Source organism: Colias philodice, chromosome 22 (genome assembly GCF_061535455.1).
Source record: "Colias philodice isolate Cphi_HAF_F1 chromosome 22, ilColPhil1 Martin Lab GWU primary, whole genome shotgun sequence".
In the NCBI taxonomy this organism is placed as follows: Eukaryota; Metazoa; Arthropoda; class Insecta; order Lepidoptera; family Pieridae; genus Colias; species Colias philodice.
Genome location: NC_143107.1, coordinates 72,049 through 84,374, shown reverse-complemented (window position 1 = coordinate 84,374; position 12,326 = coordinate 72,049). Strand labels below are relative to the sequence as shown.

The 12,326-nt window shown below is 36.7% G+C and overlaps 1 protein-coding gene across 1 annotated transcript; it reads right to left on the bottom strand.

Annotated features, from left to right (window-relative positions):
• Positions 1 to 655: 655 nt before the first annotated feature.
• Positions 656 to 2,453, bottom strand: LOC149478196 (uncharacterized). The gene is made up of 4 exons (XM_089709221.1): positions 2,390 to 2,453; positions 1,830 to 1,923; positions 1,350 to 1,558; positions 656 to 822 (listed from the first exon to the last, which is right to left on the bottom strand). Exons 1-4 carry the CDS (start codon positions 2,451 to 2,453, stop codon positions 656 to 658), a joined length of 534 nt encoding a protein of 177 aa, XP_089565347.1.
• Between the last annotated feature and the right edge of the window lie 9,873 nt (positions 2,454 to 12,326).

The window sequence follows — 12,326 nt, the reverse complement described above, 5'->3', positions numbered from 1 at the left end:
GACCCATCCAAGTATATTTCATGTGTTTAATTTGTATTTCCTGTTCGGTCTACATGAGAGAGTTCTCTAATATTGACGTTATTAATACTCCAGTGAACAACCCGGACGTGTTTACAAAACCTGTGAATTATTCCTTTGTGTGGCCTTCTAAAGAGTTAAAATTAAGGTTTTTGAGACACTTTTAATACCACGAATGTTTATTATAGAATTATTTTATTGTGCATCGTGTGAAAATTAAATAAATAGATGATGGTGGGCAAGCAAGGAGCTTTTTTAATAGTATTATTATTCGGTTTATTTAAACGCTCTATATTGATTAAAAATTTGATAGAAATCTGCAGCTATATCGTTAAAATCGCTTTGATTCTTTAAATTAAATTAAAAAAATCTAATTTTCTAAATGCTCATGTCTGCTTGTTTGTAAAGGCAGCTTCCGTCTGTGAAAGAAAGCTTTCACATCGCATCGCACATCGCATTTTCATTTCTGGACATTTGCTGGACATAGTTAGAATAAGGATGTTAGACAGTAATAGCTTATTTTTTATCACAGCAAAACATTTAAATTTCATTTAACTACACACAGCTGCGAGTAACAGCTAGTAGGATAAGCAAATAAAACGACCATTATCACAATATCAGTAGATATGTATTGCCCTCAATAGAACTCGCCATCAGACAGCTTCATGGCGTACAGATGCAGCGCGCGCAGCTCGCAGAACTGGTCGGAGCACCAGCCGCCGTGCCCGTCTGTGCAGCGGCACGAGTCGCACTCGTCCATGTACTTCTCCCCCGGGATGCACTTGAAGAACGGGTTCTTTATCACTGAAACAGACAGATCATAGATCAATCATATAAACCGTCTCCTTGATCATCTTTATCACGCCAAGTTAATCGGCGATTCCTTGGTTTGTGACTGAGCTGATTCCGCAAGGCAACATACATGGTGAAGTGATGGATAATAGGCTTTCATATTTAGTCAAACCATTAGAAAGTATAAATGTTTGACTATACAATATACATATTATACTATTAAATATTAAGAGTAACATTTAGGTGACAAACCATGTAGAAGAATTTGAAACTCACTTTTGTTTCCTTTGATACCCTGGCAATTTTATTACTTCTGCATCTTCATTCTACACTAATAGCAATATAACTTACGAAATATTTTACATTTCGGGCGTTTGTAATTACTGAATTAAAATTCTTCAAACCAACCAACCTCTGAATTAATTTTAAAGCCATATTATTCTTGTCTAACATGAGCAATGTACTATATTACTATTTTGGACGAAGTCTTAGCCAGCAGCTACTTCTTTATTAAACGGGCTATCACCTACAAATCTTACCAGTACACCGCAAGCAAGGAGTGCTTCTCTCACACAGCGCGGTGACGGTGGGCTCGCAGTACACGCAGGAGGGCATGGCTCGGCACGCGCCGGAGTCCTGGCTCTCGCACAGCAGGCAGTTGCGGTTCTCCGGCACCAGCGACTGCGACGTCTCCTCCTCCCAGTACTGGTGGGGGGGCTTCGGCTTCACGAATTGGGAGACCACGTAGCTGTGGATCAGTGCTTGTTAACTTACGTACTGTTAAACGAAAAGAGATGGGAAGCAATGTAATGGGCACATCAGAATTTTGTGATCGGTGTTATACATATTTTACATTTTGCATCATCAGATGATGCTTATTAAAGTTATTACATAGCTTGTAAGATTTTTTATTCCTATAATTATTGTATTTTAAGTGCCAATATGGTATAAGGTTTTACTCAGTATGGGTAATTGATGTATTTGTAAATTAATTAAGTCTAGTAAAGTTCCATACTCACGCCTGTGAGCCGGGTCGGTATATAGGCGGCGAGTGTTCCCCTCCCGCCCCCACCGAGCTCAGAGTGCCCGCCATGGGGGTCCCGTGACGAGGCTCTATGGAGACAAACATCTAAATGTCACAAGATTCTTTATACATAATTCCTGTTTTCACATTCGAAACATGATCGTATGGTATTGTATGAGAAATCTACGTTATATATATTTTTTACCAAGTTTTACACTTAAAATGATGACTTAATTGCGGAATATTAATTATAATTAATAAAATATATATAAAAATTATAATTATAAAAGCGCAATATTCAGCTTTATGTAAATGAAAATCAAGATGACGATGGATATGAAGATGAAAATGGAAATTGAATTCAGCTAATAGTTTAGGTATTTTCAAATTTTGTCTTATCTGTTACCCTTAATAAAAAAATGAGATGATGGCGTATAGCAGATGCGTCTTTCGTTCTTTGATATTAGCTGCTAGCGACAGACAAATACCACACACAAAAACTAAATGATCACAAAATTGGCATTGCGGTAGAAAAGTTTGGGCATATTTACTCACCTGCGGCGTCATAGCCAGCGGCGGTTTGACACAAACAGAAAAGAGCAATTAGCGCTGGATACATGTTTGTGTCGACGCGAGGTTTGGTCGCTATCGATCTCGCTGACCAATTAAATTTGTATTGGCTTAACCTCTAACACCACAGGGTGATTATAAATCTGTGCTCAGGCAAATAATTCGATAAATTTTGCATATGTTCATGAACATCTAATTCCAAGCTTCCAAGCAATATGTTTCGGTTTCAGATACAAAATATTTTGCACATCTGCCCGTAACCACATTCGTTGTAAAGTTTATGAAAATCAAACAAACAAATCAATGTTTTGCAAGGTCATCACTTACTACAATTAATTTTAGCATAATAAAGGAACCTATAAAACTTTAACTACACTTTTTAATTTAGAAACGCTTTCATAGATAAAGTTTTAATTTTAATGTAAAAAAACGGCCTGTGGTTTAATCCTTTGGTAAAAAAGAGCACCTGTACAATTGTCGACGATTGAGGCAATTAGCGCACTGCGAGCTCTTATTAGCGAGTAGGATTACGGCCCGATATCGGACCTACTTCCTATGCTCTCGATAACATACGCAACACTCCAAATGCATACAAAGAGGTTATTATTGGAAAATACCAGTAAGCTCTTTAGGCTATAGTCCACATTGGAAAAATTCATTTCAGGAGACATTTTCGTATGTAGGTACTTCTTTTCCAGGATATAAACGCTGATGCCTGATGATTTGATATGATTGATACTTCCAGATGAATAAAGATAAATGGCCTATCTGCTGTAGTCTTAGGTAATACCAAAGAAAACAATATTTTCCATTATTAGGTAGGTCTGTGTAGGTATATAAAATCTCATTATTGTATCAATTTGCGTCAGGTGCGAGTTCCTCCAGGCGTTATCAAAACAAGCATATCATTATGAGTTACTACGAGCATTATTGCCTCATTACTCGATAACGGCTAATCTCAACTCGATAAAACACATCAATTCCTAGAGGCGTCATCGCAACTTCATTAAGGGATGGAATTATCAATTTGATTGCGGAAGTTTGGTATTTGGCTTTAATATCTTAATGTTCAGTATTTACCGTTTACATATCGACGATGAAGTATCAATACCTCCTAACTAACATTTTAGCGATTTTCGTTTTATAGCATTTTCGTACTTAAAATAGAGTAATACATAGGCCCATAAAGGTCATTTCTCTGTAAACAGTCAATTTGAGCAAATATTAAAGTGTAGCAATACCTTATAACAAAAGTTGCGTCATTTTTGCTGGCAATATATTCTAACTAAACCCTGACGCGTCCGCTCTGTTTTTAAGCACGCTTTCCTTGGGCTTATTTACAGTTTATTCCTGGGTTAGAAGTGGTGAGTTTGGCATGCTTTCAAACCAAGAAGAAAGTATCCTAACACGTGCTTCTCCATAAACTCAACAAACCTTCGAAAAATTGCCATTCTTGACGATTTTTTTGATGCTTTTCCAAAACTACCATCGCATTATGCGCGTAAAGATACCAACAAATTGTTCGTAGAGTCAATTAAATTACTAAGCATTGTACATGTTACTGGTATGACGAAAAAGCTGCTGACCTGACGTCTAGCACTTTTGTTTCGTTTGTAATTAATTACCTGGAAAAGCATTGTGTAAGCCAACAGCTGCCTATTATATTTTCTGACGGAAGCCCTTACCAAAATCGCCTATTTTGCGTGAGAGATGGAGGTGGGGGAATCCAGCTAAAACCACCCGAGCACATTAAGCCAAGCAGCTTGTGAAGGCTGCGGAAGGCTTCAGGGAGGGACCCGGGAGACCCCAGGTGTCTTGCCCTGTATTCCGCAACCCCCGTACAGTCCATGATGACATGGGCTGCCGTTTCCTCGGACGCCATGCATGCTCTGCATAGCGGACTGTCTGTGATCCCTAAATTAAAGAGATGTTTGTTGAAGGGGCCGTGCCCTGTGAGAGTCCCTGTTATTACACGTAGTTGCACTCTACGTAGGTTGAGAATCTGACGTGCAAGTCTAGAGTCAATGTTTGGTAGGGCTTCTCTGGCTTGCTTGCAGTCAGATCTGCTAGAACATTCTGCTTTTTGTGCAGTGTTAATGAGCTGGGTAATCATCAGCCGGATCCAGCTTGCAGGTAGCGGTATAATGGGAAAAGGTCCCATGACCGGTGTTTGAGATGTCCTTCTGGCTAATATGTCAGCAGCATCGTTTCCTCGTGAGTTACTGTGTACTTTTATTCATTGTAGTACTAGGGACTTTCCCAGATCACATACCCTAGTTATGGCTATGTGACACTCTAGAATTAACCCTGAAGTGATTTCATGGCTTTTGATTGCCATGAGTGCTGCTTTGCTATCCGATAGGATCCGAATCGAAAAGTTGTTACATTCCATTTGATTATGGCTGAAGCTGCAACTTGCAAGTAGAAGTCCTAGGCATTCAGCCTGAAAGATTGTATTACGGGGTCCCAAGGGGTGGGAGATGTTAATGTTTAGGTCCTCAGAGAAGACCCCAGCACCCGTGCCATTTTCAGTCTTGGACCCGTCCGTAAAGATGAGTAAATCTTCGACGCTGTTGTGCTCAGCCCCCCTATGCAAGTGGCTTTCTGTTAGCGTAGCGTTCAATAGAATAGACTACGAATGTATGAGATTGACGTAAGCTGTAGATACGTTTATCTACAGCCACTTGCATAGGAGGGCTGATGTGTTCTGGGGGCTGAGCTATATCTCATATTTCTTGACTTGAACGCCAACTTAAGAACAAAGAAATTTACGTTCCAAGTGATTATGCCACTATAACCAAAGCAGCAAGAAAATCTCGTCCATATGAAGTTGAACAAATTGAAATAATGTTTTATATTTAAATCACTATCTTCGAGCATAATCACGTGTAGTGACAGGATTTTAAATCAAAATTTTACTATAGTATTGATACAAAAACCTAATATTAAAATAAAAAAATGTTGCAATCTTTAGAACAATTTCTTCTAAGTATATTGGCAATAACTTGTATCTAAAAAATACGGCTTTCTGTTTAAATACAATTACAAGCAATATCTAATATCTGCATGTTTTTTTAAAAATCTTTGAAGTTACATTTAATAAATGATTCCATGATATCTTATATCCTTTGATAATGAACGTAAGCTAAAATAATAATTAAAAACAGTAACGAAAAAGAAATAAAACGTTTTTTTTATCTACTGAAAAATGTAGTTTTTGTAGTTAGCATATATTGACACTTCATCGTCGATATATTGCTCGTATTCGATCATATAACGCAGTAATCTGTGGCCAGACTCTACATATTTATTATAGTTGAAACTGCTCAGGCTAAACTTCCTTCCAAGTTTAGTAATGCATTCCAAAATCCGAATGACTGGCAAAAAGTTTCGATTCTCTCCGTTAATCCAACCAATTTGTTATTTTAATTATCAAGCTATCTAACATGTATAGATTATTAAACAATAATATCATTAAACGATTACAAGCAGTGGGCAGTGGGCAGTGGGAGCCCACAGCTGTCCACACTCTGTACTCTTATCAGTTACCTGCCCCGAGTCCCGACGCTTATCGCCTCGGCGCTATCTTGTTGACTCTCCATCAATTATATTTCAGGTTTATTACTTTCTATTACCCCTTCAATTGTCAGGTGTTTGATACGATTAACGGAATCACTTTTCGTACTGTGTTTAGATTAGTTTCATGTATGACACTCATTACTTTATTTTAGATTCATAACATTACTTTTGACCTTTTTGTTTATGTTAATTAGGATAGCACATTAATTTTAATTGTTCACACCATTCCATCGATAATTGTATAACAATATACGATGAACAAATTAAAAGCAAAGGGCATAGAAAGCGCCAACCTCCAGAACAATGTAAATAATGAAATTAAATAAACGAATTGAGCACGTTTATTGGCATAATATTGAATGCGCCGGATAAATGCGTTTCTCACGACGCAGATTATTGTCGAACCAGTGAATATTGACCTTCGTGAGAAGTTCGCACATTCGGACAAATAGCGGAGCTCTCAAAGGGTGAGCCACTGGAGTGAACATCATTTCATTACTTCAATATTATTTCAAATTATAAAACATCAATGAGAGTGAGCAGCTCAAACTTTACGCTAATATATCTCCTTCGAGTAAATAATTATGTATAAAGCTTGTCTAGTTATAAGTTTCAGCTTCTAGATTTTAAATAATTAATCTGTAATACTCAATTAATGTGAAATCTACAATTCTACTGCTCTTTCAGAAATCTATAAACCTGGAAATTTCAAGTTATTATCGAAAATCGAAATTAAATTTGGATTTATTTTATTTTCAGGATTTTAAACAATTTTTTTCATAATGTCGATTCAATAATATATTAAGTAAGAAGTTAATATTGTGTTAATTTCATGTTAGTGTAGAAAAGTTCTAAAATTTTGGATTTTTAACTTCTAACCTAATCTTATAACAACACATATTTTTTTTATAAAGGTATTCGGAATAATAGCGTACGATCTACAAACTCAGACTTCAATTAAGCAAGATTAATTCATATAAGATTTAATAAAGACATCGGTACTTGTAATGCTAAAGTAAGTAAGTCCGCTGACAGTAAATAAACCGCAGTATGATCGAGTAATAACGTGAAGATAAATGCTCACTAAACGGTCAGAGAAAGCTCGACGCTCACTGAGCTGCAGACCCTTCTATGATTATTTATTGTTGTCAATTGTTTTGTAGTACTAAAGCCTTGTTTCCACTTGAGCATGCTCAGGCGAATGAGCGACTCATTTGGCCGAGCCGCTCAAGTGGAGACGCCTGAGCACGCGCGGCCCGAGCATGCTCAGGCGTCTCCACTTGAGCGGCTCGGCCAAATGAGCCGCTCATTCGCCTGAGCATGCTCAAGTGGAAACAAGGCTTTACTGTAAATATTTCACTTTATAAACAATTTGTTATGTAGACGATACAATAAATATAAATTATAATTATTTTTTCGTATGTGTTAGGTTAGGTACGCGTTATTTATTAGTTTGTAAGGTATATAAGTATAACCCTTTAACATTATAAGGTGTTTATGGGTCAAATGGAAACAAAATCCAATCTCCAAAAAATAAGTAGCTTAAAATATAACATACGAATTAAATCGTGAAAACTAGTTTTATAGAGTTCATTTGACAAAACATGCACTGCAGCGCGACATAACTATTAAGCAAGTTAAGAAACAAGCGTTTTTAAACACAATTGAATAACACATATTAACTCCGGTGTAAAGAAGGGTACAAATCGCTGTATAAACTTAATATCGGGCAAATTGCCGGCGGCGGGGTGCGCGGGGGGAGCGCGGGGTGCGGGGGGTGTACGGGGAGAGGGGCCGAGAGGGGGGGGGGACAGCGGGCAAACATCTGAAGCTTTTATTGCGATGATCGCGTATTGATTCCGCTCATAAGCTGCTGTTACAAGGATAATTTCATCTAGCGTGCGACATTCGCCCGCCTTGCTGGCAGCTAGGGCTGCCACGGTGGACTTTTTTTTTGGTATAACATTCATAGCTTGTGAAAATCCTATTAAGGTTTTATATTTACAGCTCTCATCAGTTTAAGTTACAATTATTTACAAATTTAAATACTTATTTTTAAAACTTGATTTCTTATTACAATAAGAACCACCAATGTAACCAACAACATCTGAATTTTTCATTTCAAACTTGAAATTTTTGTGTAAAATTAAAATTATTTTACCACCTTTGTTTCATAAATATGATCATTTAAAGTCAAATGGTCTGATTCTATTACAGATTTAAAAAAATCCTTCACGCCTTGCATTCATTTCATAAAATATAAAATAAGATATTACTCATATTACTCGTATTGTAAAACAATAATATGTTATTTATGGGAGCGCAGCAGCCCTGCGCCGCGAGCGGTTACATTTATTAGTTTATTCAGTGGCTGGCGAGCAGCAGCTTTATGAGTCTCAGATTAACCTTATTTCACTACATATTACGATGTTTGTGCTCGGATTGCGAATGTCATCTCCGAGGGCGCTGTTTATTACTTCTGCCTCAATTAGGGCTGCGGTAATTAAATATTGGAGGAGCTGCCTCATTTGCTTTTTGTGAATTAATAAACCCGACCTTTGTTTGAAATTGCTTTGTGGCGTTTTTTCGTTTTTGTTTCGGAGTCGCAGACAATTGGGGTTACTTTTCATTAAGTTCTGTTTATGTATTGTGTTGGAAAGTATAATTAAACATCGATAAAAAAACTAATTTTCGAAATTGAAAAGCACAGAAGAAAATCAAGAAGAGGTAATTTTTAGAAAGAGCTAAAAAAGAGGTGCTTTTCTCCCTTCTCAAAAAATATTGAAGCTATAACTTTAATTGTGTAAAACATTTAAAACATACACCACAAGGAACTATAGAAATGGCTCAAGTCTCGAATATTCCATGCACAAAGCTAATGATCCGATGGGCTACGATTGCGCGCAATTACTCCTGCAAATGTAATGAATGCTGTAACTACAACAAAGAGTGTCACCAACAGCATCCGATAGACGGCACTGCCAGGGGTCTTTACACGGCACGATTTGTGCACGACACACGACACGACAATGATTAAGTTTATGAGCAATTTGAATATCAGTTGAATAAATTTCATACGTACCGTACCTATATCTAATAATTTTCATTCGCTTAGTTTTATTGTACAACTAGCGGTCCGCCCCGGCTTCGCCCGTGGTACATGTTTACGTTTTCTCTACATAAAAACCATCCTCGTGCTTCAAGGAATATAATAAAAAAAGAATTATCGAAATCGGTTCAGCCGTTCTCGAGTTATGCGCTTACCAACACATTTTGCGATTCATTTTTATATATTAGATGAACAATGTGCTAATTCTCTTACATTCAATACAAGTAAATACCTACATAAACTGTATGGGTGGTTTATATGAGAAAAAGGAAATAATTACACCTAGCAAGGACGAATCAAAAGAATGCACTGGTATATAATATCATCAATATTGTATTTTAATTAAAACAGCAGCGGCTCTATAAAAGCTGCAGTCTTTCATTCTCACTCAAAAAAAAATCTTCTCGTTAGTTAGCTTACACTAGTCTGATTTAAAACTAATTTTCATGATGATTACCCGATTTTCGTATCGGAGCGTGTACGTAATCTATAAGCTACAGAAATCTTAATGAGCCTTCTTAAACGATCTGTTACTATCTGTTGCTGTTGCTGAGCTGTTGAAACTAAAAAATATTATATGTAGTATGTATTTCCTTTTAAGTATGACCAGCCGTGCGCATAAATCGGTCAATGTAAAGATCCTTTAGAGCATTCAATGAAATGAGATTCTTTTGTTAGATATTCCAATTTCATTGTATCCTTCATCATCAACTTTAATAAATTGATAATTAATTTTTGATGTAATATTACAATAATGTATTATGTTACAGAAAAGTTGCAGATGACTAGCTTTGATTAACAGCCTAGGCTCTTTATTTATCAGGGCCATTTTATTAATTGTCTAAATAGTATCCTTTATTTAATGAACTGTACCTAAGTATTCAATTATGTATTATGATAATTTTAAAGCGGTTCTGTAAGTAAATTATTGTACCTAAATTTCTAAATCTTGCATGAGCAAGTAACCCTTTTCAGTAGAGAAAATTGCCAAACGTTAATCACCAAAATATGTAACTGCAATATAAATAGGATCGTACCTTTTCGGTATAGCAAATATTTTAGTGTCCCTGTAAAATGAAATGGTGTGAATGTCAAACAACGACCGATGTTTGTCGATAATCACGCGGGTGCATTTGACGCTCACACCGATAAACAATGTCATCCCGTTACACTCCCCTCCCGCGCCTCCCTCCAAAGCCTCTGCAAGCTTTATTTCATTACAGGATTACTAACTATGCAAAATATATCCAGGTATTATAATATTATAAAAACGTTGGTAATTGTAAGTTAAACATTACAGAGACAGTTATGGGCTCTTCTAGATAGAGCCATAGAATAATGGTCCAAGATCCCAGAGCCGCAAGACACAATTTATTTTCTAAAGCATATAAGTTTTGAGTTATATTTGGTCATTGCAATTTGTCTGACTGATTAAAATATATAACATTGTAATAGTTACCTATCTTAATAACATAAAAAATCAGACATTTAAAAATAAATTTAGTTCATTTATTGGAGCTTTAAAGCGTCTGATAAAAGTTTTGGCTCAGGTGGCGCAGGTGTCACTGGTAGAGCTCCTCAAATATTCAGATATTAAAAAGTACACTAGAGACTACTGTGAACAGAAACTTATATGCTTTAGAAAATAAGTTGTGTCTTACGGCTCTGGGATCTTACTCTATAATAACTAGTAGCTATAGAGCTAGGGTCCGCACGATGCAGACCGGAGTTAAAGAATGAATTTATACATTTTAATAATTATAAAGACGTAAGCTTGGATGCTAACTCAGGGAAATCGGACCAACATTCTATTCCCGTGCGAACGGCGTATTCATCAGTTTCGTATGAAGGCAGGGCCGTAAGTTCTAGCACGTAATTATGTTGTTTTTATTATTTCAATTACGTATACTTTGTTATAAACTCGGTACTTAGCATAGAAATCTAAATAACAAGACACATAGAAGTGCTATAATGTCATAATTCGTATGAAAACCGCTGTCGCCAAAATCAACACATTCAAATTTCAAACCGAAAGCTAAACAGTACACACAAGTAAACTATGCCTTTTATTGGACAGCTTGATTTTAGTGAAAACTAACTTATCTATTAAATTAAGCTTTTGAACTAACGCACGAATTTACGGTTTATTTTAGAATAACATCCCTAAGTATATGAGACTTTTTGCTCCAATACGAACAAACGTGATAATAAGAATGGTCGACTGTGTCATTCATTGTTATTTCGATTACTATGGTGACACTCGTAATACTTGTAAATATTCTATAATTTTAAGGAAAAACGGCATTATCTAAAAAAAATATTTTCCGATGAAATATTATTCCTTTATAAGTATAATTACAACTTGTGGAAGAATTTCCGCAATGGGAATTGCTGAAACACACCATGTATACACTCATACGTCTCCAGAGCAACTGAACAGTGACGAATGCACTGGTTATGTGAAAATCACCTGAGTGGCGACTTGGTCACGCACGCTTACGACTTCTAGTGTCTTGTTATTTAGATTTCTATGGTACTTAGTTATTACTTATTCCTATAATTTTTCCACTGAGAGAATAAACTTCCTTAAACGTACAAATTTAATTTGAAGATCGAAATAAAACCAAAGTTTGAATGAAACTTCAGAAGAAATTGTTTGAATACAGTAATGCTAATCCCATGTTCCCACAATGTGAATTTAATAAAAAGTTATAACAGACAAGATAAATCTTCGAAAAGTTCCAAGTGTGCACAGCGTAGCTTGCCGCCGGGTATTATCGTGAAAGTTTCACAATAGGTATTAGGGAGTACCGGGGCTCATAACTCGGGAGCTAATGCGCTAAACTGTTTATCGGAGGAGGCTCGCTAGGTTAATGGCGGCCCAATTACGGGTCGGTCCGCCCCGAGCCACTCCGCGTGACTCCGCGCCGCTGCTGCGCGCCTGGTACCCCACCATCGCTTGTTCTTGTGTGTCTAGCTTTAGAAAACAACATTTATTTTTATTATATCTTCCTAGTATTTTCTTGTTTCATTTTATCCAAGTATACATAAAAACACCCTGTAAGCCTACCTACTCGTCAAAAAATCAAATGGTATTTATCTTCAGATTTATTACATACTAGCTTTCCACCCGCGGCATCGCCCGCGCAGTCAAAGAAAAACCCGCATAGTTCCCGTTCCCGTGGGATTTCCGGGATAAAACCTATCCTATGTCCTTTCTCGGGTATCAAAATA